At 42.9% G+C, this 20369-nt stretch overlaps 1 protein-coding gene across 8 annotated transcripts in view; it reads right to left on the reverse strand.

Annotated features, from left to right (window-relative positions):
• The window catches only part of PLCB4 (phospholipase C beta 4), a 411040-nt gene that overhangs the window by 11927 nt on the left and 378744 nt on the right, over positions 1-20369 (reverse strand). For all 8 annotated transcript variants that reach the window (XR_010405777.1, XM_064572832.1, XM_064572829.1 and 5 more), the window contains 6 exons: positions 17495-17544; positions 17075-17140; positions 6115-6230; positions 4751-4826; positions 2595-2770; positions 1-102 (listed from right to left, as the gene is read on the reverse strand). Coding sequence is in view for 7 of the 8 variants with exons in the window: in XM_064572832.1 (XP_064428902.1) it covers positions 1-102; positions 2595-2770; positions 4751-4826; positions 6115-6230; positions 17075-17140; positions 17495-17544 (586 nt within the window). In the remaining variant the exon portion in view is untranslated. The remainder of the gene's footprint in view (positions 103-2594; positions 2771-4750; positions 4827-6114; positions 6231-17074; positions 17141-17494; positions 17545-20369) is intronic.

Genomic DNA, 20369 nt, shown 5'->3' on the forward strand with positions numbered 1-20369 from the left:
CTTTCCCGTTCTGCTTTGTTCTTGATAGATTTATCTTGGCTGATGGCTTTGCTGTTTTCCATAGAAATCTTAGCCTGGTGTGCTCGCATTTCCTTGCTTTCCCTAAATATTAAAAGTAAACAAATGGGGGTTGGGGGGAATGGAGAGTTAGTGTTTAGTGGGTACAAAGTTTCAATGGGGGAAGATAAAAAAGTCCTGGAGATGGATGGTGGTGATGGCTACACACAGTGTGAGTGTACTGACTGCCACACACTTTTAAAAATGGTTAAAATGGGGGCGCCTGGGTGGCTCAGTCAGTTAAGCGTCTGCCTTCGGCTCAGGTCATGATCCCAGAGTCCTGGGCTCGAGTCCTGCATAGGGCTCCTTGCTCAGGGAGGAGCCTGCTGCTCCTTCTTCCTCTCCTCCTGCTCCTTCTCTCTCTCTCTCGCTCTCTCTCAAATCTTTAAAAAGTGAAAATGGCAAATTTTATGTTATGGATATTTATAATAAAAAATAAATGCTACATATAACAACAGAACTAGGTTCACTTTTCCCCCCACTATTGAGCTCATCGAGTTATTTTATATCCTGTGAAAAGGAGGGAAAGAGCCCCAATCCATGAGAAGCAGAGGTGGGTCACCTACTAGGGAAGTGACCATGATGAACTGGGATGAAGAGTCATTACATTTGTCCATAAAAATATAAAGATTTTCCAGCTTTGCCCTACATTTCTTGGGATCAGATGGCCTGGAGGAGAGAGAGAGGATGTTCTGACCCTCACAAGTGACCTTCATGTTCTATGACAGCTCATGGGAATGAAGGGGACTGAGTAGTTTCAGATAAGCATGGGTTGTAGGGGAAAAAAAGGATGTTTACATTAGGCCACTGGATCCCTGCATGTGCTGGAATGTCTGTGTGCTCATGAGAAAGACTCATAGATTATTTACTTGTACATTAAAGGTATACATTTTAGAGCACTGAAATGAGTATTAGCAAAGAATTTTTTCTGGAACCTACAGAGGTCTCCTTGAAACCTTGCCTGAAAATGAGTGACTAAGGAGTCAGGCAGTCTAAGTGGTATCTGCACTGTATCAAAAGAGATGAACAACACTGAGCCCCCAGAGGTAGGAATATGCATAGAAACTCCTGGGTCCAAGAAAATGGCTCTCCAGTTGTTCCTTCAGTTAGTGTTAGTCAACTGACCATTACTTTATTCATTCATTCAACAAACACGGCTCAATGACCAAATGTGGCTGACCAGTCTTAAGAGGGCAAGATTTTTTTTTAACCAAGAGCTGTGATCGTGAGGAAGACACACAACCACAGGGTGCTTGAGAAAAAGCCCAAATGCTGTTGTTACTTGGAAAAATGCCCCGGCCGTGCACTTATTTTTTAAGCTAAACTAGTAATTAGATTATGTTCTCTTCAGATAACTTCCTAAGCAACACAAGAATTAGTTTACTTTCTTTTTTCCTTTTGAAAAATGCTTACTGTTGAGGGCTAACTTTTTTCTTTATTCAATGACAAGAAAGAGGAGAGAGGAGCACCTTGTCCTGTGAAGTATCTTTGGGGAAAGAGGGATGCTTACAATCTGGTACCGCGGTAGCGGTCAAAGACAGAGTGGTGAGCAGACCTTTTTGTGTACCGAATCAAGAGCATCTTGCAAGGCAAAAAAGAAAAGATCACTCCTAATCCTATACAACTTCATAGAATACTTTAGAATGGACAGGGTACAGACCACTGACCTCCAGCAAAATTAGCATGGTCTACCTCATTTCGTTGCCTTGAATGAGAATTGGGCAACGATGGCAAGATGCTTCACATTCCTACGGCCGGATCCATCACTCCAAAACCAGGCTGGGAATTCATGAACGCGCCCAGATAATTTATGCAGTTAGCATTTAAACACTTTTTTGTTTGCTTTGTTTGTACAATGCTTCAATTTTCTACTCTTTTGTGTGTATCAATAGACCGTAACAGTGGCATATCAGAGGCATGGCGAGCAAGCTGTAAAGGCTGTGATAAAAGGATGTAATTGACATCGACACTCTTCTGCTGGGGGCAGGGGCGGGGGAGTCTAGCTCATCATTTGCAGAATTTTAAATGTAATATTCAATTCATAAACCAATGCTTCTTTGCTGTTTCTTGATTAGGCCTATCTTTCTAAAATTTCTAGAAGTCCTAATCATGTAAAGAAGGATCTCACCACATTTAGCCACTGAGTGATCAGATCCAATCTGATCGAGGAGCTTAACTGGTTGGTCTTTGTCTCCTTCCGTGTCCTCTCTCCTAAGAGGCTCCAGGCCATTTTCCAAAGCCCAGTGTTGGCCCTAACACTCCCTGAAGCCTCCATGTGAAGCCTCCTGTGAAGCTACTAGGGAGGCAGCAGAGTTCCTTCGGGCTGTGCTTTTTAGTATGCATCGTATACTATTTGTAATTCAACTTCATTTTTCATGTGAGTGATAAGACCTTGCCAACACTTGAAAGCACTTCGATGGCAGAGGCCATTGCTTATAGTTTGTGTAGCTCACCTCAACCGTACAACATGATACACGTAACAGCTCAGTGTTATTACAAAATTAGGAGTTCCCTCTGGAGAAGGCGCACTTGCCTACCTGTCATGGGACAGTTTCAGCTGCTGGGTTTGCTGCTCATGGGCATTGATCAGTAGCTTTCTCAGGAGCTCACACTGCTGGCTGAGGTGCAGGTCCCGGATTTCTTGCTCCTCAGCACTGTGGGTGTTGATCATTTCTGACCACTCCTTTGTGTGCTGGGCCACTATCTCTTTGACCTGTGTGGGGGAAAAGGGGATGGTGCCACTTGGACCTCTCACAGATCAGGTTTGAACTGAAAGCACATCATGCATTTCAAATCCCACCCACCAATTTAGCTGGTGAATCAGTAGACACTCCAACTGCAAAAAATATGTACTAATCCAGGGGACTCAGGAAGTCCTAGCTTCTTAAAATAATCAATTGCTTTGGTTCTAAATATTCTGCTATGACCTATGATTTCACTGCTTAACTTGTCCGTGTTTCCTTTTGTCTGGACTCTGGGCTTCTTATGGATTCTCTCAGCTTCTCCTCATCCTTTTCCTCCTTCACATCCGCATGGCCACAGTTCTGAATGGAGAAGCCCTAGGTTCTCTTTATCGCTGGATTATGACTCATTGTGTCAACCCTACCAGATGTTGGGGTAGAAAGTCTTCCCCTCCCTATATCCATGCTCTTTGCAGTGTGGTTCTGTACCTTCCCTCATCAGGATCTAGCGTCCATTTCTCCACCTCCTTAAAATTGGCCACCCTCGGGACTTGTTTTAGCCACGAGACAGTAGCCAATGTGGTGCAAGCAGTAGTTTGGAAAATGCTCCCTCTTTTGCTGTCTGGAATCCCAAGGCTGCCTTGGGACAGAGCCTGTGCTAGCCTGCTGGAGGACGAGAGGTCATACAGGAAAAAGCAACCAGCCGCCAGCTACCGACCTGGTGTCTGAGTACAGTCATCGATCCCAGCTGATGGCAGACACACGAGTGAGCCCTAATCACAATCCCAAGAACTACCCAACTGAGGATAGCCCAAATTCTGACCCACTCAATTGTAAGGTAAGGGGCACCTGGGTGGCTCAGTTGGTTGGGCGGCTGCCTTCGGCTTGGGTCATGGTCCTGGAGTCCCGGGATTGAGCCGCGTGTCAGGCTCCCTGCTCAGCGGGGAGTCTGCTTCTCCCTCTGACCCTCCTCCCTCTCATGCTCTCTGTCTCTCATTCCCTCTCTCTCAAATAAATAAATAAAATCTTAAAAAAATAATAATTGTAAGGTAATTACTGGGAGGTGTCTTAAGTCACTAAATTTTGACCTGGTGTCCTGTGCGGCAAACTGATATCATGGCCAAGGTTTCTACTTTCCTATCTGTGCAAAGCTTCTAGAAGTCATGGCATGGTGCACGGACACTAATTCTCAAACATTCCAGTTAAGAAGAGAGAGAGTGAAGAACAACTCTCAAAGACACATGGCTTCCTGCCTTTGTAACTTCACACGATGGACTCAAAACACATAGCACCGAGGAGAACCTCCATTTGAACCGTGGGGCTCGCCCATGTAGGCAGCAGGGCCACGGGGCGGATGACAGAGCTGCGTGGAGACACAGGGAGGCTGGCTGGTTTGACCAAAAGCTAGAGCTGGGAGTTTTAAGAGTACCACCCCTCCTCTGTAACTATTATTGCTAGAAGAATTCTTTGCATTCTTGACTGGAACTTAGTGCTCAGTTCCCCAAAAGCCCGCAAACTAATAAATCTCCCAAGTTCCTATTTTCTTGTGTTTTGGGGGAAATATGAGTAATTGGGCTCATCTCCTAGAATGTCAGCTCTTGATTTTATTTATTCCATTCTAACAGCAAAGTTAGAATGGAATAAATATCAAAGAGTTACTAACAACCCTCAGGTTGGGTGGGTTTTTTGTTCTATGTTTAATGTTACTTCTCTAGAGAAGCTTGTTCTGTATTTTATATAGTATTTGTCCTGTTTCACTTGATGCCCCAGAGGCAGGAGGCAGGCAGCATAGACAGACTATATGCATATTTCTACATATGAAGAAAAAGATGTTCCAGGAAATGGCCCTTCCCAAAGCCAGTGAGTCTGGAACAAATGGGAATGACGATATCTCTTGACTTCCCAGACCAGCCCCAGGTTACTGTTATTTCTGATTTATGTTAGGTAAGGCATCTAAAAAATTACAAAGTATCTTCTGCAAGTTCCTGCTGTAAAAATAGTCATTTTCTTACCTTAGATTTGTGATCTGATGTCAGTGTCTGAATTTTAATTTCGGTTTCTTTTTTCATTTCGAGACAATTACTTCCCCTGAAAATGGAAAATCATAAACATGTGCCAGATGTTAGATATCTTCCCATTCCCATGGGCCCTTGCTCCAAAGCTTTCTAATGAAGACAATTTGTTCATCAAATATGGGACGCCATGGCTCATTGGGCAACATCAGTATTTCTAGTAATAGATGTACACCTTACAAAACATCCACATCGTGATTACTCAATTCAACCACTACACAAAGAGACACTTCACATCTAACAATGATTTCATTGTGAAGGGTCTGTTGTCAGAGTTTCCATTTTGGTTCCTGCTTTTCTTGAGGCTAATTTTTCATTTATTCAATAAAATATTATTGGAGATAATAACTAGAAAAGAGGTCCTCAGCCTGGAAGTGAATTTTTAAATTCTTTCTGGTTATAAAGCCAGATTTTTGTCTTTTACACAAGCCAGCAAGGCAGAAAATAGCATTTCTTGGCATTATAGGGCAATTTTTGCTTCTTATTCCATTGTGACTAGGAAATACATACGAGGCAATTTCCCAGCAACCATTACTGCTTATTTCAGTGATAATTTTTCCCTTTTGGAATATCTGTAGCATTGCTGAAACCAGAACAGGTCCCGAGCTTCTGTCTTCAGCATATACGCTCTGATGTATTATGGCCTAAGTGAGAATGCTTCATTATCTTATTGAGAACGTCTCTGAGAAAAGCATTATTCTAAAAATGCTAGGACTCTCATCAAATCTATTACTTCTCAAGGGCTGGCACCAAGGATGCTCTCCCTTTAGTCTGTTACTTGGAGCTTGTGGCATCACAGAAACATCCCCTGGGCTTAATTCTAGACAAAAATCTTTTATGGTAAATGCACTGATAGGGTTTATTTAACAGTCTTATCTGTTGGCATAAGCTAAAGATTCTTCTAATATTAAAAATCGAGATTGCATTTTTTTCCCCACAAGTGCATCAAACCTATTTTCTGGCTATGCAAAAAGATTTCTGTAATTTCAAAAGTTCCCAACTTTAGCTTGTCCTTCCTTCTCCCCCCGCCATTCACCTTAAAGATACCCAAGTGGAAAACACATGAGGGACATAGTTACGGTGTCATCAACCAATGGCTGTCCAACTGGAATAAAGCTCCTATTTTCTACTTCAATCCCTGCCTTCAGTTGAATGAGTCTCTCATTTTCCAGGAAAAATTTTTAATGGGATGAAAACACAGTCAAGACTAAGTTCTGCCTTGACCTATGCAGTTAACTGAACTGTGGGGAAAGACAAAATATAAAAAGGCAAAAAGCTTCCAGAAGGAAATAAAGAGCCATTACCCCTTCTTCTTCATGGCCTTCTCTAGGATCTTCTCATGCGTCGACTTCTCTTTGTCATACTGTGCCACAATTTTGTCAACTTGTGTGCAGTGCAACTTCTGCATCGTGCTATGCTCCTGAATGAGAAGAATCTGCCATCACAAGTTGGACTCTTCCAGGGTGGCTGACAAACTTTATCTATGTTGGGCTGGCACGATTCTCAACAGCTTTCCCAGAACCAAGGTTTGAAAACGAGGAGTAACCAACTCTGAGAAGCGGAAGGACTTCCAATCTCCCGCCCAACACAAGAGTTTCTTGTACAGGGGTATCCCCAACAAGGGAGTGTCTAGCCTCAGCCTGAAGAACATGCCCACCTCAAAAGGCATCCCTGCCCACTACTGGGCAGCACCAATCATCCCAAAGTCCTCTCTTCGACACATACATGTTCTCCCCAGAACTTCTACCCACTCGTCTTTGTTCTGTTGGAGACGCCTAATTAGTCCACAGCCCCTACCACACACTGGTTCTCAAATACCCAAGTTCAGCTACCACAGTTTCCCTCTTTCACATGCTAAGTATAACTATTCACATGTGACATGGTTTCTAAACACCCAGCACGTTTTTGGAACGTGCTAAACAGTGAGAATTGCCAGGGGTTGTCACTGTCAGCTGACTTCAAATCCCCATCATACCTTTAGAAGTCGTGGAGCAGGGTGGTGCTGGGTGGGGAGATTCTCAGGACAGGAACTGACAATGGGGACAACAGAGTGGTCCAAGGTGATGCTATCTGGCTGTGGATTTGGGGTCAGGGAATCGTATGGAACAGTATCATGCTTAATTTGTGGTTGGAAGGCCTCATAAATCTAGCCACATTCCCAATATGTGTGTACTTTGTGTTATAAACACATTTCAGCCGGGGCTTTTGCAATGTGGTAGATTGGGTTAAGGGCATGGGTTCTTTAGGCTTAAATCCTGGGGCAACTCATCTAGCCTCTCGATCTGTTCATCTTTGTAAGTGGGAGAGCGATACCTAGTTTACAAGGTTGTTAGGACTAAAAGTAAATAATCATTTCAAATGCCTGCTACACCTTATTCAAAATATAGTAACATGTTCATATTATTCAATATCCATGATAACATACAGAGAGTGACTTGGGATAAGGGAGAGCAAGTAGAATGATTAAATAAATAAACATTCCCTCCACACTGAATCAGCTGCCTCAGGCATCAACACATTAACATCTCATTATTTGAATGGATTTAACTACTCTTGTATTGTGTGGACAACAACGAGCCTACTAAAATGTCCTACTAATAGTCTTCCTTTTAAGATTTAAAGGCATCACGCCTGCCCAGCCCAAGTGTTAATTTTCCTGGGCAAATAAATAAGGGACTCTATGCAAGTGCAGATTCAAACAGATTAGAATCATCTTTCCTGTGTGATCTTTCTGCTTTCCTGTTTCTTGCAAGTATTGGGAGGGAGGGTGGAGAAGATTGTTCTTTAAATAGCCTAGTGCAGCACAAGAAAAGGAAAGGATTTGAAGCTTGGAAGTACGTTGACTATTTCTTAAGGAAATATTCTGGTGAATCTTATTAACCCAATTAGAGATGAGGAATGAGGCTGTTTGTGACAAAAGGCGTTCACGATGGATTCCAGTAGGTTAAGATATTCTCTATGAAGGCAGGGCAAGTCTTTGTTCAGAGGTACATGACGCAAAACTTGGTTCATAGCAGGTGCTCATTAAATATTTGTTGTACAAATGAAAAAATAGCAAGGGAAAACAGCAGGAGCACTTGGATTCTGGTCTTAGCTCAGTCAATAATTAGCCAAGTGGGGCCTTGTGAAACTTATATAAATCTTTCCAGCCCTCACCTTCTTTCTTAGAAAAACTGAACAAGATCCATTTGCCCAACCTCATTCATGGGTTGGTTATGAGCTGCAAAGTTACCGAATGTATGCAGGAATAATATGGAAAATTAGGGGGTACCTAGGTGGCTCCATCGGTTAAGCATCTGCCTTCAGCTCAGGTCATGATCCCGGGGTCCTGGGATCGAGCCCTGCATCAGGCTCCCTGCTCAGTGGGCAGCATGCTTCTCCCTCTCTCTCTGCCCCTCTCCCTGTTTGTGCTCTCTCTCTCTCAAATGAATAAATCTTTAAAAAAATATATGGAAAATTAGAAGCACATTGAATCGAAATGATTACTGTTAATACAAATAACAAAGTTGGTCTTGAAAAAGTATCTCTGTGTTTCTCTACATGCTCAGAATGATTCCTGTGTGGTAGGAAGTGGTCACAGAAGTGTGTTAGGATAATCTGGTTTCCAGACACCACTTCTCCATTCACGAAGGAACGGGCTCCTAATTATGTGATGGTGGTGAAGCCTCAGATTCCTGGAGTGTAAAACAGAGGAGCCAGGAAATGGTCTCTCCGTCCATTTTAACTCAGAAAAAGCCTATCACTGGTTCTATTCTTTGGTCCTTAATTAAATCATGAGACACTACCAAAGAGGCATACATTTTTTTCATTCATTCAGGTCAAGAGTACCAAAATTAGATGTGTTGACTGAAAAGGCAATCTTAGTTGGGTTATTTTTGGGGAGAATACATATACAGTCTTTAGCAGAATTTATAGGTTTCTTATTGGAGTTAAGAGTAAATTCAGCTTCTTTTGGTACAGACTTCTGCTGCAATTCATTCTTGTGACTGATGCAGCGTGGGCGTGAATGATGTGGGTGTGAATGACTGCACCACAGATATTGCTGAAAAATTGCAGTAAGGCATGTTTGCTCAGCATGCAACTCTGAGGTCACCAGTAAGCTGCCTCTGTGGGTGGCTGCCGTCTCTCTTCCTAACAGAGTTTTGGGTCTGGCACTGAGGTCTTACCATTAATTACAATTGATGAGTTTAACAGCAGTCTTGATGTTATCAGCTAAATTGTTTGCATAGCAAAGAACAAATTTTCCATCAGTAGCTTTACTGAAATGCCAAATATTGGTCGGTTTCTCAGGCATTTCACTGGACTCATCTGATGGTGATGCTGCAAACTGGTGGCCCCAGGGATGCATCCAGCCTACAAATGTAAGATTTCTCCCTCCTCTACATGGTGTTTGGAGAGAAGACTGAACTAGGGACCAATATTTAAAGATCTGGAAGTTCATATAAGATTTCAGATTTTATGAATCCCCTTTTGAGAATGAAGCTGGCCCATGGACTCTCAAGGCACCAGTGGTGGGAAGCTAAGTCTGATTTGCCTTTTGTATGGGAATGAATGCTCTTCTGCTCTCTCTAACCAACTTCTTTCATTTACTTATTTGGTCCCTGTAGGAATTTAAGTTGTAATTGTTCTTCTAACATGTTATTGGGGATACTTACCCAACTTTGGATTTTATTTGCTCTAGGGATTTGACCACATCAGACAATTGAAAAGTATGCCCATTTCTTACTGAAAGAAACTCCAGTGTTGGACGCCAGTGAGTCACGCATTAGGGGAGATTACTATTGCTTAGTTCTGCTTTTGCTCTCTCTCATCTAATGGACACTTGAAAGCCATTCCCCCTAGTTTCCATTTCAAATTAGAGAGGTGGTTCTAGAAAGTGAGAGACACATAGGAGTCTGATTGCCAGCTGCCCTCACAGGGTCAAAAGCAATGGCCAATGACCACTGCCAACTGCCAAATTCCAGGTATGTTAACTCATAGCCCAATCTCACTGGGGGCTGACATGGTCATTATCCCTGACTTTTCTGCTTGGTATCCTAAAAGCAGCTCACACACCTATTTCTGTGTCCCTCTTGCAGAGGGCAGATCCTCGTACACCACAATTCCTCCTCACCCTGTAGCTAACCAAGGTTGGAAGGATGATTTCTTTGGCATAATACATCTGTGTCTTAAGCCACTGGGATTTAGCTCTTGGATTCTCTCCTTCCCTGTAGGTCTAAGCAGTGGCATTACTTACCTAGGCTGATGTGTGAGAGCTGAGAGTGCCCTACAGTCATAATATGGACTGAGTAGGAGTCTCTGCTCTCAGCTACCAACTGCTAAGGTGGATGGCTTGGATGCTGTGGTTAGGAGGATATAGCCTGGGCCAGGTTCCCTTCTCGGTAGGTTACTTTATAACCCAAGGCCTTAGGGTGGCAAATCTTAGCCCCATCTTAGGGTTGTAAGGTGTTGTTTCACAGAAGGGCTGGGGGTATTTATCATTATTGCTTGACAACAGGTCAAAATCTGTTTTTGTAAGGAGGCCTCATCCTCAGCTTGCAGGAAATTACAGGGACTTCCACTAAGGGATCAAAGGACATAATAGAGTACCAAGTAATATTCCTAAAGAAACAATTCTCAAAATGTAATGTGTGCAGGAGAGGCACTTACTTAAATTTATTTCCTAGACCTCTTCTTGGAGATTATAATTAAGTCTCAGATGCAAGAATATGCATTTTTTTACAAAGCCTCCACCTCTTGGTTCAAGGATCATATGTGGAAAAAGTCTCAAAGCGGGCGCCTGGGTGGCTCAGTTGGTTGAGCGACTGCCTTCAGCTCAGGTCATGATCCTGGAGTCCCGGGATCGAGTCCCACATCGGGCTCCCTGCTCAGCAGGGAGTCTGCTTCTCCCTCTGACCCTCCCCCCTCTCATGTGCTCTCTCTCTCATTCTGTCTCTCAAATAAATAAATAAAATCTTAAAAAAAAGAAAAACCTTTAAAAAAAAAAAGAAAAGAAAGAAAAAGTCCCAAAGGAAGCCAAGATATTTGTGTTCTAATAGAATTACGACTGGTTTTAAAAACCTTTTACTAAGACCATCAAGAAGATGTGAGAAAGAAAAATCAATGTGGGAAAACTCAGAGGTAATGCGGTAGAGTGGTTAGGAGTGTGAATTTCACTACTGGGTATTTACCCAAAGAAAACACTAATTCCAAAAGATATATGGAGCTTTGTAGTTACAATAGCCAAGATGTAGAAGCCGTGCAGGTGTCCCCTGATAGACACATGGATAGGAAGTTGCGGTGTGTGTATATGTACACACAATCACACACATATATAAAATGGAATATTATGCAGCCATAAAAAAGGATGAGAGCATCCCATCTGCAACAACATGGATGGACCCAGAGAGTATTATGGTAAGTGAAGTAACTCAGAGAAAGACAAATACCAAATGATTCCACTCATATGTGGGATCTAAAAAAACCAAAGCCAAATGAAGAAAGAAAAAGCAGATCAGATGTATAAATACAGACTGATGGTTCCAGAGGAGAAGGGAGTTGGCAGGTGGGCAAAATGAGAGAAGGGGACTGGGAGATACAGGCTTCCAGTTATGGAATGAACAGGTCACAGGAATAAAAAGTACAGCATAAGGTATATAGTCAATGGTATTGTAACAGCATCACATGGTGACAGATGCAGCCACACTTGCGGTGAGCACAGCACGGTGTACAAACTTGTCAAATCCCTACACTGCACACCAGGAACTAACTTAACATTGTATGTCAACTATACTAAAAAAAAAAAAAAAAAATCGAGTTCTGGAGTCAGAATTTAATTCACATCCTGACTCCACCATTTAAAACCTAGGTGATTTAGTCAAGGTGTGTTCTTTTAAGCATAAATTATCTCACCTGACAAATGGTTGGTAGATGTTTTGCAAAAATGGCCACAATTCTCTCTCTCTGTATCCACTCTCTCCATCCCCCCTACTTAGTGATATGAATTTGTGACTCCTCTTGTCAAGAAGTAGAGTCCTCAGACCTTGAATCTGGATCAGCCTGATGGTTTGCTTTCGCCAGGAAAACGAGGCGGAAGTGATTAGGTACCATTCTGAGCTGAGGCCTCAACATGCTTCTGCTTGGTCTCTTGAAACCCTACCAGGTGAATAACTAGCTCACCTGAAGATGAGAGGCCACATAAAGCAGCGAGAAGTGGCTCAGCAGAGGCTTTCCTACATCAGCCAGCGCCCCCATCTGCCCACCACTGGCCAAACTGGTGACCCCCAAAATTGTCAGTTAATAAATGGGCTGCTGTCTGAAGTCACTACACTTGTGGGTAGTTTGTTATTGAGAAAAATAGAGGAACTTCTATCCAGAACTCTTAACTGATACAAGTTAATATAATGGTAGGGCTCTTTTATATAATTGTTACAAGAATACCCGAGTGCTTAAGTAAACCTCAATATATATTTAGTCTTACCATTTTAAAAGTATTTAAAAGAAAAAAATCAGTGTTAGGATAAACAAGTTCAAATAGCGGTGAGGCACTGAGTGTCCTATGTTAAGAGATACACATCCTTCCACGCTCCTTCACTCGTTTTCCCTTTTTCATTTTGAAAGACAAGTGTGTTCGTAGAGTAGGCCTCAGTATGGATTTATGGATTTGGCAAATAAAATATTCATGTAAATCCTTCATCTTAGAAGATAGTTCAGATGAGACCATGGAAAATATTAGGGAGATATTATAGACTGAAAAATTACAGAAAGTTTATAGACAGAAGCTCTGATTATTTGAAATTATTTGGGAAACCCTTGGGTAGTTGGAATAGGTGAAATGCATTTTTAATGAACAGTAATAATGTGGTGAGTTGTAAAAAGTGTTTGTTAGACGTAAGCAAATGAGGCCCGTTACCAGCATTAGCTAATTATATGGCTCTAGGCAAGGGATTCACCTCTTTTCCATTTTATTAATTTCTAGAATGTGGACAGTGTTACTTAGGCTTCAGGGATATTGTGAGGAGTTGAGAATGTACATAAAATGTGTAACACTTGTAAAGGGTGCCTGGGTGGCTCAGTCAGTTAAGTATCTGACTTTTTTTTTTAAGATTTTTATTTGTTTGACAGAGAGAGCACAAGCAGGGGGAGCAGCAGGCAGAGGGAGAAGCAGGCTTCCCACTGAGCAGGGGGAGCCCGATGTGGGACTCGATCCCAGGACCCCAGGATCATGACCTGAGCTGAAGGCAGTTGCCTAACCAACTGAGCCACCCAGGTGCCCTAGCATCTGACTCTTGATTTCGGCTCAGGTCATGATCTCAGGGTCACGGGATTGAGCCCTGAGTTGGGCTCTGCACTGGGTATGGAGCCTACTTAAGATTCTCTTTCTCTCTCCCTCTGCTACCCCCCCAAAATGTGTAACACAAAACTGGCACTAAATAAATGTTAGCCTTATTAATAGTTTTATGATAGAAACACTATGGAGCTACCCTATGAGCCAGAAATTGCAATACTAGGTATTTACCCAAAGGATAAAAACACAGTGATCCAAAGGGGCATCTGCACCCCAAAGTTTATAGTGGCAACATCCACAATAGCTGAACTATGGAAAGAGCTCAGATGTCCATTGAGAAATGAATGGATAAAGACGACGTGGTCTATATATACAATGGAATATTACTCAGCCATCAAAAAAATGAAATCTTACATTTGCAACGATGTAGGTGGAACTAGAGGGTATTATGCTGAGCAAAAGAAGTCAATCAGAGAAAGACAATTATATGATTTCACTCATGTGGAATTTAACAAACAAAACAGGATCATAGAGGAAGAGAGGGAAAAATAAGACAAAAACAGAGAGGGAGACAAATCCTAAGAGACTCTTAACTACAAGAAACAAACTGAGGGTTGCTGTATGGGAGGTCGGTGGGGGCAAGGAGTAATTGGGTGATGGGCATTAAGGAGGGCACTTGGACTAATGAGCACCGGGTGTTGTATGCAACTGATGAATCACTGAACTCTACCTCTGAAACTAATAATACACTAGATGCTAAGTAATTGAATAAAAAAAAACATGAAAAAAAAAACCCCACAAAAAACACTATAGAATTCCGAATTCATAAATTATACTGCCAAAGCCATCTGAATAAAGTGGGTCCCCTGTGTATTTAATGTAGAGGAAGGGATTCATTTGTAAGCTCATAATCACGCAGTTGTAATGGGAACTTCTGTAGTGCATGAAGGTCTGGAAAAGCAGCTATGAAATGCATTGCCCTGCTCAGAAATACTCCTGAAAAGCAACAGGCAAGCACAGCACATTTTACAAGGGCAATTTTCTCTGTTGTTTGACCTAAGGAATCTTGAACACTTCCTCCAAAAATGGCACACTAAAGCTCTTCTGAGAGTCCACACAAATGCAGATAGTTGGATTTAGGGAGATTTAAAATCTCCTTTTAGGTGTTCGTTCTACTGTCATGTGGGGTTCCAAGAAGCTCGTTTGTTTTCTACAAAGGAAAGCAACATGGATTCTCTCAGCCATCTGGGATCTACTGGTTATTAAACATGCACGAAGAAATGGGATCGGCTGAATGAAGTGCAGTGGTGTCTGAGGTGCAGGGGAAGATCTACCAAGGCCAGCTCTAAATTATGTTCAGAAAAGTAATTTTCCACCTATTAAAGGACTGAATGTTTCTGTTCCCCCTCCAAATTCCTATGTTGAAGCCCTCATTCCCAATGAGATGAAATTTGGAGGTGGGGCCTTTGGGGGGTGACTAGGTCATGAGGGTAGTGTCCTCAGGGATGGGATCAGTTCCGTAGAAGAAGGGACATGAGAGAAATGATGGCTCTCTCCACCATGTGAGGACATAGCAAGGAGGCTCTTCGAAATCCAGGAAGGGGGCTCTCATGAGGCATGGAACCTGCTGCACCTTGACCTTGGGACATTCAGCCTCCAGATTCTAAGAAATAAATGTTTGTTATTTAAGCCTCCTGGTCTATACCAGTTTGTTACAGTGGCCCAAGCTGATGAAGACACCATCTTTGTTTGCCACTTCTCTGATAAAGCAGATGGTCCTGTTTGCCAACCTGAGTCAGCTTGGAATCAAAGGTTCAGACGAAGAAATCAACAGATAACTCTGCTCTGTAGTATGTAGGTCAAGTTCTCAAGAATCGAGGACCATTCCTTAGCAGCTGTACAGATAACAAGTGTATGGATACCATCCAAACTCGATGGGGATTTTCGTAACATCCCATGGGCTACCACTGCATTTGATGTAACAAGGCGAACTTGTCTACTTACCAAAGCATCTGATGTCCTTCACAGAATAATGCAGTAAGGGGATGGGTGCTAGACACAGGTGGTTTGGGTTCAAATTCTCGCTTTGCTGCTTTCCAGTGTGGAGACAATAGTTCAACCACTTAACCTCCCTAATCATCAGTTTCTTCATTTCACATGCAAAATGGAGACTTAAATAGAGTTTGCTTTCTAGGGTGGAGAGTATTAAATGAGACAAATGTGAAGTGCTGAGCACAGCATCTGGAAAATATTGAGCAGGTAAAAATTCTAGCCGCTATCATTGTTATTTTTATTGTTGGTCACAGTATATGTTTCCTAGTTGTGCCTCAAGGAAATACTTAATGAGGGTAAGGTCAAAAGTTGGAAGTTTCCGGGGCGCCTGAGTGGCTCAGTCGTTAAGCGTCTGCCTTCGGCTCAGGTCATGGTCCCAGGGTCCTGGGATCGAGCCCCGCATCGGGCTCCCTGCTCTGCGGGGAGCCTGCTTCTCCCTCTCCCACTCCCTCTGCTTGTGTTCCCTCTTTCACTGTGTCTCTCTCTGTCAAATAAATAAATAAAATCTTAAAAAAAAAAAAAAAGTTGGAAGTTTCCATGGAGCCCACAGGCCATGGAGATGCCTGCCTCAGTGACAAAGATCAAAGGTCAATGGAAGGAAGATCTGGGGGACGCTGTCTTGCCATGTGGGTACCAAGTCCATCCCTCTAATCAAAGTCAGGTAAGTTGCCTTTTCTCCCTCTTTTCTGTTGCCTTTCCATATTCTAGGTTTTTGCCAGTGACCAACAAAATTGAAAGCACTGCGTTAAGCAGCTCTCTCTCCAACAGTCCCACACTTCTAAAAGTCTGTGGCAAGAGTCCCCTACGGGCAATAAAAAGGAATTCCATTAAATGGACATATTCATGAAATTTAGGAGCAAAGAGTCTGTGGAGTTACCTCTAGATCAGCAAATCCACCAAGCTATCAGTTCAATAATACAGGGAATATTACTAGGCCAAGATTAGGCTGAGTTTCTCAAAGGAGGACAAATTGTTAAATTGGGGCCATGAGTCCTGCAGTTTAATATCTGAAGTGATTCAGAGATACATCACTCAAGTCTGGCTCTGCAGGGCATGCTTTAGTTTGAGGACTGAGTCAGAGTACAAAGAAGAGGAACGCAAGATTAGTTTAAAAGAACTCTGAAGTCCTTTAAGAAATTTTCTCTTGCTCCTGTTGCCTTAAATGGATGAACCCACACGTTACCCTTCCAGCCCCAGGGATTGTTGTGATCCATCTTGGGAAGGAAAGAGGTATTATGTTCTCCTCCTTTCCCTGTGAGGAGTGATGCGGAGCAGGATGATGCCTGAGTGTGGTGAAGTTTCCAACCCACACTAGAACTCCTGAGGCCAACCAGCTCTTATAATTTCTCATGATCACTGTCAAAAAAAACCTCTTTTTATGGGCAAAAAGGAAAAACAACTCTATTTCAGAAGTAGGACACTGGGCAGAGTTTACATAATGGGGAAAGTGAGAAGAACCCTCTCTCCAGGAGCCATGGGTAAGAAGTTCAGAGCTGGCTAGTACCTCCCTCCGTGCACTGTGTGTGGTAAAGGACTTGCAACCCAGGGGATGGAGGTGCCTCCAGGCTAACTGAGACTATGAGCTGGTCTTCAAGAGTCTGGCTATGGCCTATTTATTTTTAGATAAAGTCCGATTATTAAACTATTTTTAAATGGGTGAGGCTTTGTTATCTTTTGAAAGAACTGTTAGAAATGCAGATTACAAATCAGTGACAGCCAATCCCAAATGGATTCTGTTTTTAAATGTCATTTTCCAATCAGTGAAAATGAAGGTACTACTGTCCAGTTGGCTGGTGTCAGTTTCTAAGCCATGTTTTTGCCTGTGAGGAATCCACTGGTCCATTACACAGAATAACAGCTTTTCATTAGAGAGCTAAAAGTAGAAAACAAACAAGCAAACAAAATCATACACACATACCTATGTAAGCACACTCAACACATCATACCTTTGCATGTTTCTTCTTTAAAGAATTTAGTTCCTTCTGTTGTTTCTTTAAATGCTTCAGGTAAGCCTGTGGGAGAAACAAAGAGGGTCCCAAATCAGTGTTTTGTAGCCACGATGAATACATCTGGTGAGAAACAAAAATATATTGGTGTCACCAATATGTGTCATATAAGAGTGCTTGCAAAATGATTGGGCAATGTGGGGCGCCTGGATGGCTCAGTCGGTTAAGCGTCTGCCTTCGGCTCAGGTCATGATCCCAGGGTCCTGGGATCGAGCCCCGCGTCGGGCTCCCTGCTCGGCGGGAAGCCTGCTTCTCCCTCTCCCTCTCCCCCTGCTTGTGTTCCCTCTTTCACTGTGTGTCTCTCTTTCAAATAAATAAATAAAATCTTTAAAAAAAAAAAAAAAGATTGAGCAATTTTACCTTCATCTGCTTTAAATCTTCTATCCTTACTTGAGGGATAAGTTCGATACCTTAAAAAATATTAAATCACTGTATTAAAAATTAGAGAGAATAGCAGATAATACAAAATTCACCATTTTGAAATCTCATCTAAAGACTTTGAAGCAGCTTTACATGTAATGTTCTAGATATAAGCATCTTAATTTCTTATTACAAAGCAATTAACTAGACACTTACTTGGCAGGCTTATTGTCTCAAGTCAAGTTCCTTACAAGTAGAACCTGAGCTGGAGTTGTGTGCGCATATGACTTACTGAGGGAAGGCTCTCAGGAGAAACCTCTAGGGAGTGAGAGAAGCAGAACAGGGCAGAGGAAGAAGACAGGGTGCATTTCTAGCTGAAATCCACCCGGACCCTTCAGGGAGTTCACTAGCATAAATGGCCATCCAAAAGTTGCTCCACCTTGAGGTAAGGAGACTGGGCTTTTGTAACCCCAGAATAGTCAGCCGATGGCTTCAGAGGTTGTACAAAACCTTCTAGGCATTTCCAGGCAAGGGAACTCCCACAGTCTGAGGGCAATCCTCTGAGAAAGTGGCAGTTGTGATTTACAATCAGCCAAAGGGGGGTGCCAACCCCACAAAGGAGATCTGATCAGGCACCACAGCATCTGTTAACGTTACTTTTATCTTTGTATTTCAGGGCATAGCATACCAGTCAACTACCTCCCTCTTCATTGTCATCAAAGAATAAAACTTTTTTTTTCTTCCCAGCTGCTTTCACCAAATGTAATTTTTAAGCAATAGGCTATTGAGCACAGCCATGCCTTCAACATACAGGAAATCCTGGAATCAAACCGTTAACAGGATGCTGTCAGGAGGACCCGGAGTCACATACTCAATTATCCTGCTACTGGAGTGATGCTAGGCCAGGTGTCGTCATGGCAACCAGAGTTGCAGGAGAATCCCCAAACATTTTCTGTTTGACTGCAGATTTTCATCTTAGACAAACAGGATGAATGTGTGCTCTGTGCTATAACTGATTTCCATTAGACTCCCAAAAGCTAGGCGTGAGATATTCAAGAAAGACAGGCCTCGAGTCCCAGGCTCTTGTTTTTCAGTTCTGTTCATTTTAAGAGGATGTGCACAGCCAGTGTGAGGGTGGGGAGGTGGGAAAGGGAGTGAGGGCTAAGAGAAATGAGCCCTGTGATCTATATACCATTTATGATAGGGGTGTCCAGAGAACCTGGGGCTGTTCTCTCTCTCTCAAATCTGACATCACAAGCCAGCTCCCTGCTTTACTGCAAGAATGAGGGGCATTGTCGGGCAGAGATGTGAATCCTCATCTATAAAATGAACAGAGGACTGTGGTGCATGCGAGATCCCCCCAGAGAGCTAGCAGATATTAAGACTTAATCTAGTCCAATGAGACTTCTCTTTTGGTCTTGGTTAAAGTACATCTTGATTAACAGGAATCTATGAACACATGAACTTGGTTATACATTTTTTGAGAAAGACAGAAATAACTTATAAAAATTTTCATTCCTATAAATGATGTAGCTAGGGAACACCTACACTCTGCAGAACAGGACTTGGTATGTGCTCAGTTCCCTCTGTGGGCCTACAGAAGGGTGTCTAACAGAACTTTCGGCAACTGTGGTAATGTTCTATGTGGGAGCTGTCCAACAGAGAGCGGCTAGCTATGCATGGCTCTGGGCAACTGAGCTGTGGAGAGTGCAACTCAAGAGTTCAAGAGTTAATTTTAACATTGAAATTTACATAGCCACATGTGGCTACTCCACTGGCCAGTGCAGTTCTACAAGCTTCCCTGGTTAAGGGAAGGGTTAAGCACGACACTTTGGGCTCCAAAGATTGTAGCTAATTGAAGTTTCACTATGTAAAAGTTTTTGTTCTTATCAACAAAGCTCAAAAAGAACTTGTTTGCTCTCAAGCCATCATTCGGAGGCCAACTCAGAGTTTCATTTTCTTAATTCCTTATTCTTAAAAAGAAAATCAAGCAGCATTCGTGCAGATACTGGTGTTGGGTTGCATGTCCGAGAGAAACCAGTTAGAACTTTCTCACCTCCACAGATGTGGGCAGCAAGTACTGCCCGGCTCTACCCATTCACCTTGCTTTCTCTACATCAGCCCACTCTACTGACTTCCAATGGCCAGCACCTGCATTTCCTTACCTGAGGACTCTCCCTCCAAAACGTGCTTTACCACCCTTCTGTCCATTTAGAATCATTGGGGGGGAATTTATCCCTCCTCCAGGGGCTCTCAACAAAAGACTAACTGTAGTTGAAGTATAAGTTCCTCTGCCTCTGAGATGTGTGTCCAACACCAGCCCTCAGGGTGTTCCCAGGAGCACTGAGCTCCAGGTGCCTCACTGGAACTTGGAACACTCTGATTACTGGCTACCTTCTCTTCTTTGTGTCCCTTCCCCAAGCCCCTACTTGTGTCCGTTGTACCCCCACCCCCACCCCCGCCAATAAACTACTTGCATTTGAAACCTTGTCTCAGGGTCTGCTTTGGGATGACCCAAATTAAGACCGTTCTCTAGAAAGAAGCTTGCTTTCTCAAATGACACCTCTTCCCATAAAGGCCACTGGAGTAATTTCCTGACTCCCTTGACCCCTGACTCCCCTGTTCATAGACAGGAGTGGGAAGAACACCTATAAACTTCCTTCTTGCACTTCTCTGCTATTCTCCTAAAAGCTACCATGCAAAAGAATAGGCCCCTCACTTAGACCAGGTTCTGCTGAGCCTGGTTACCTCCACAAGTGTCCTTCTAAATTGTACATTCATCTGCTCCATGAACTTCAGCATCTGGCTCATGGTTTTCCCATGGAGGCATTCCCAAGCATCCAACAGGGTGATTCAGTATCCATGAGAAGAATCC

This window comes from Mirounga angustirostris, unplaced genomic scaffold (assembly GCF_029215605.1).
Source record: "Mirounga angustirostris isolate CCGP_5_RB_7025 unplaced genomic scaffold, mMirAng1.0.hap1 SCAF_10, whole genome shotgun sequence".
Lineage (NCBI taxonomy): Eukaryota > Metazoa > Chordata > Mammalia > Carnivora > Phocidae > Mirounga > Mirounga angustirostris.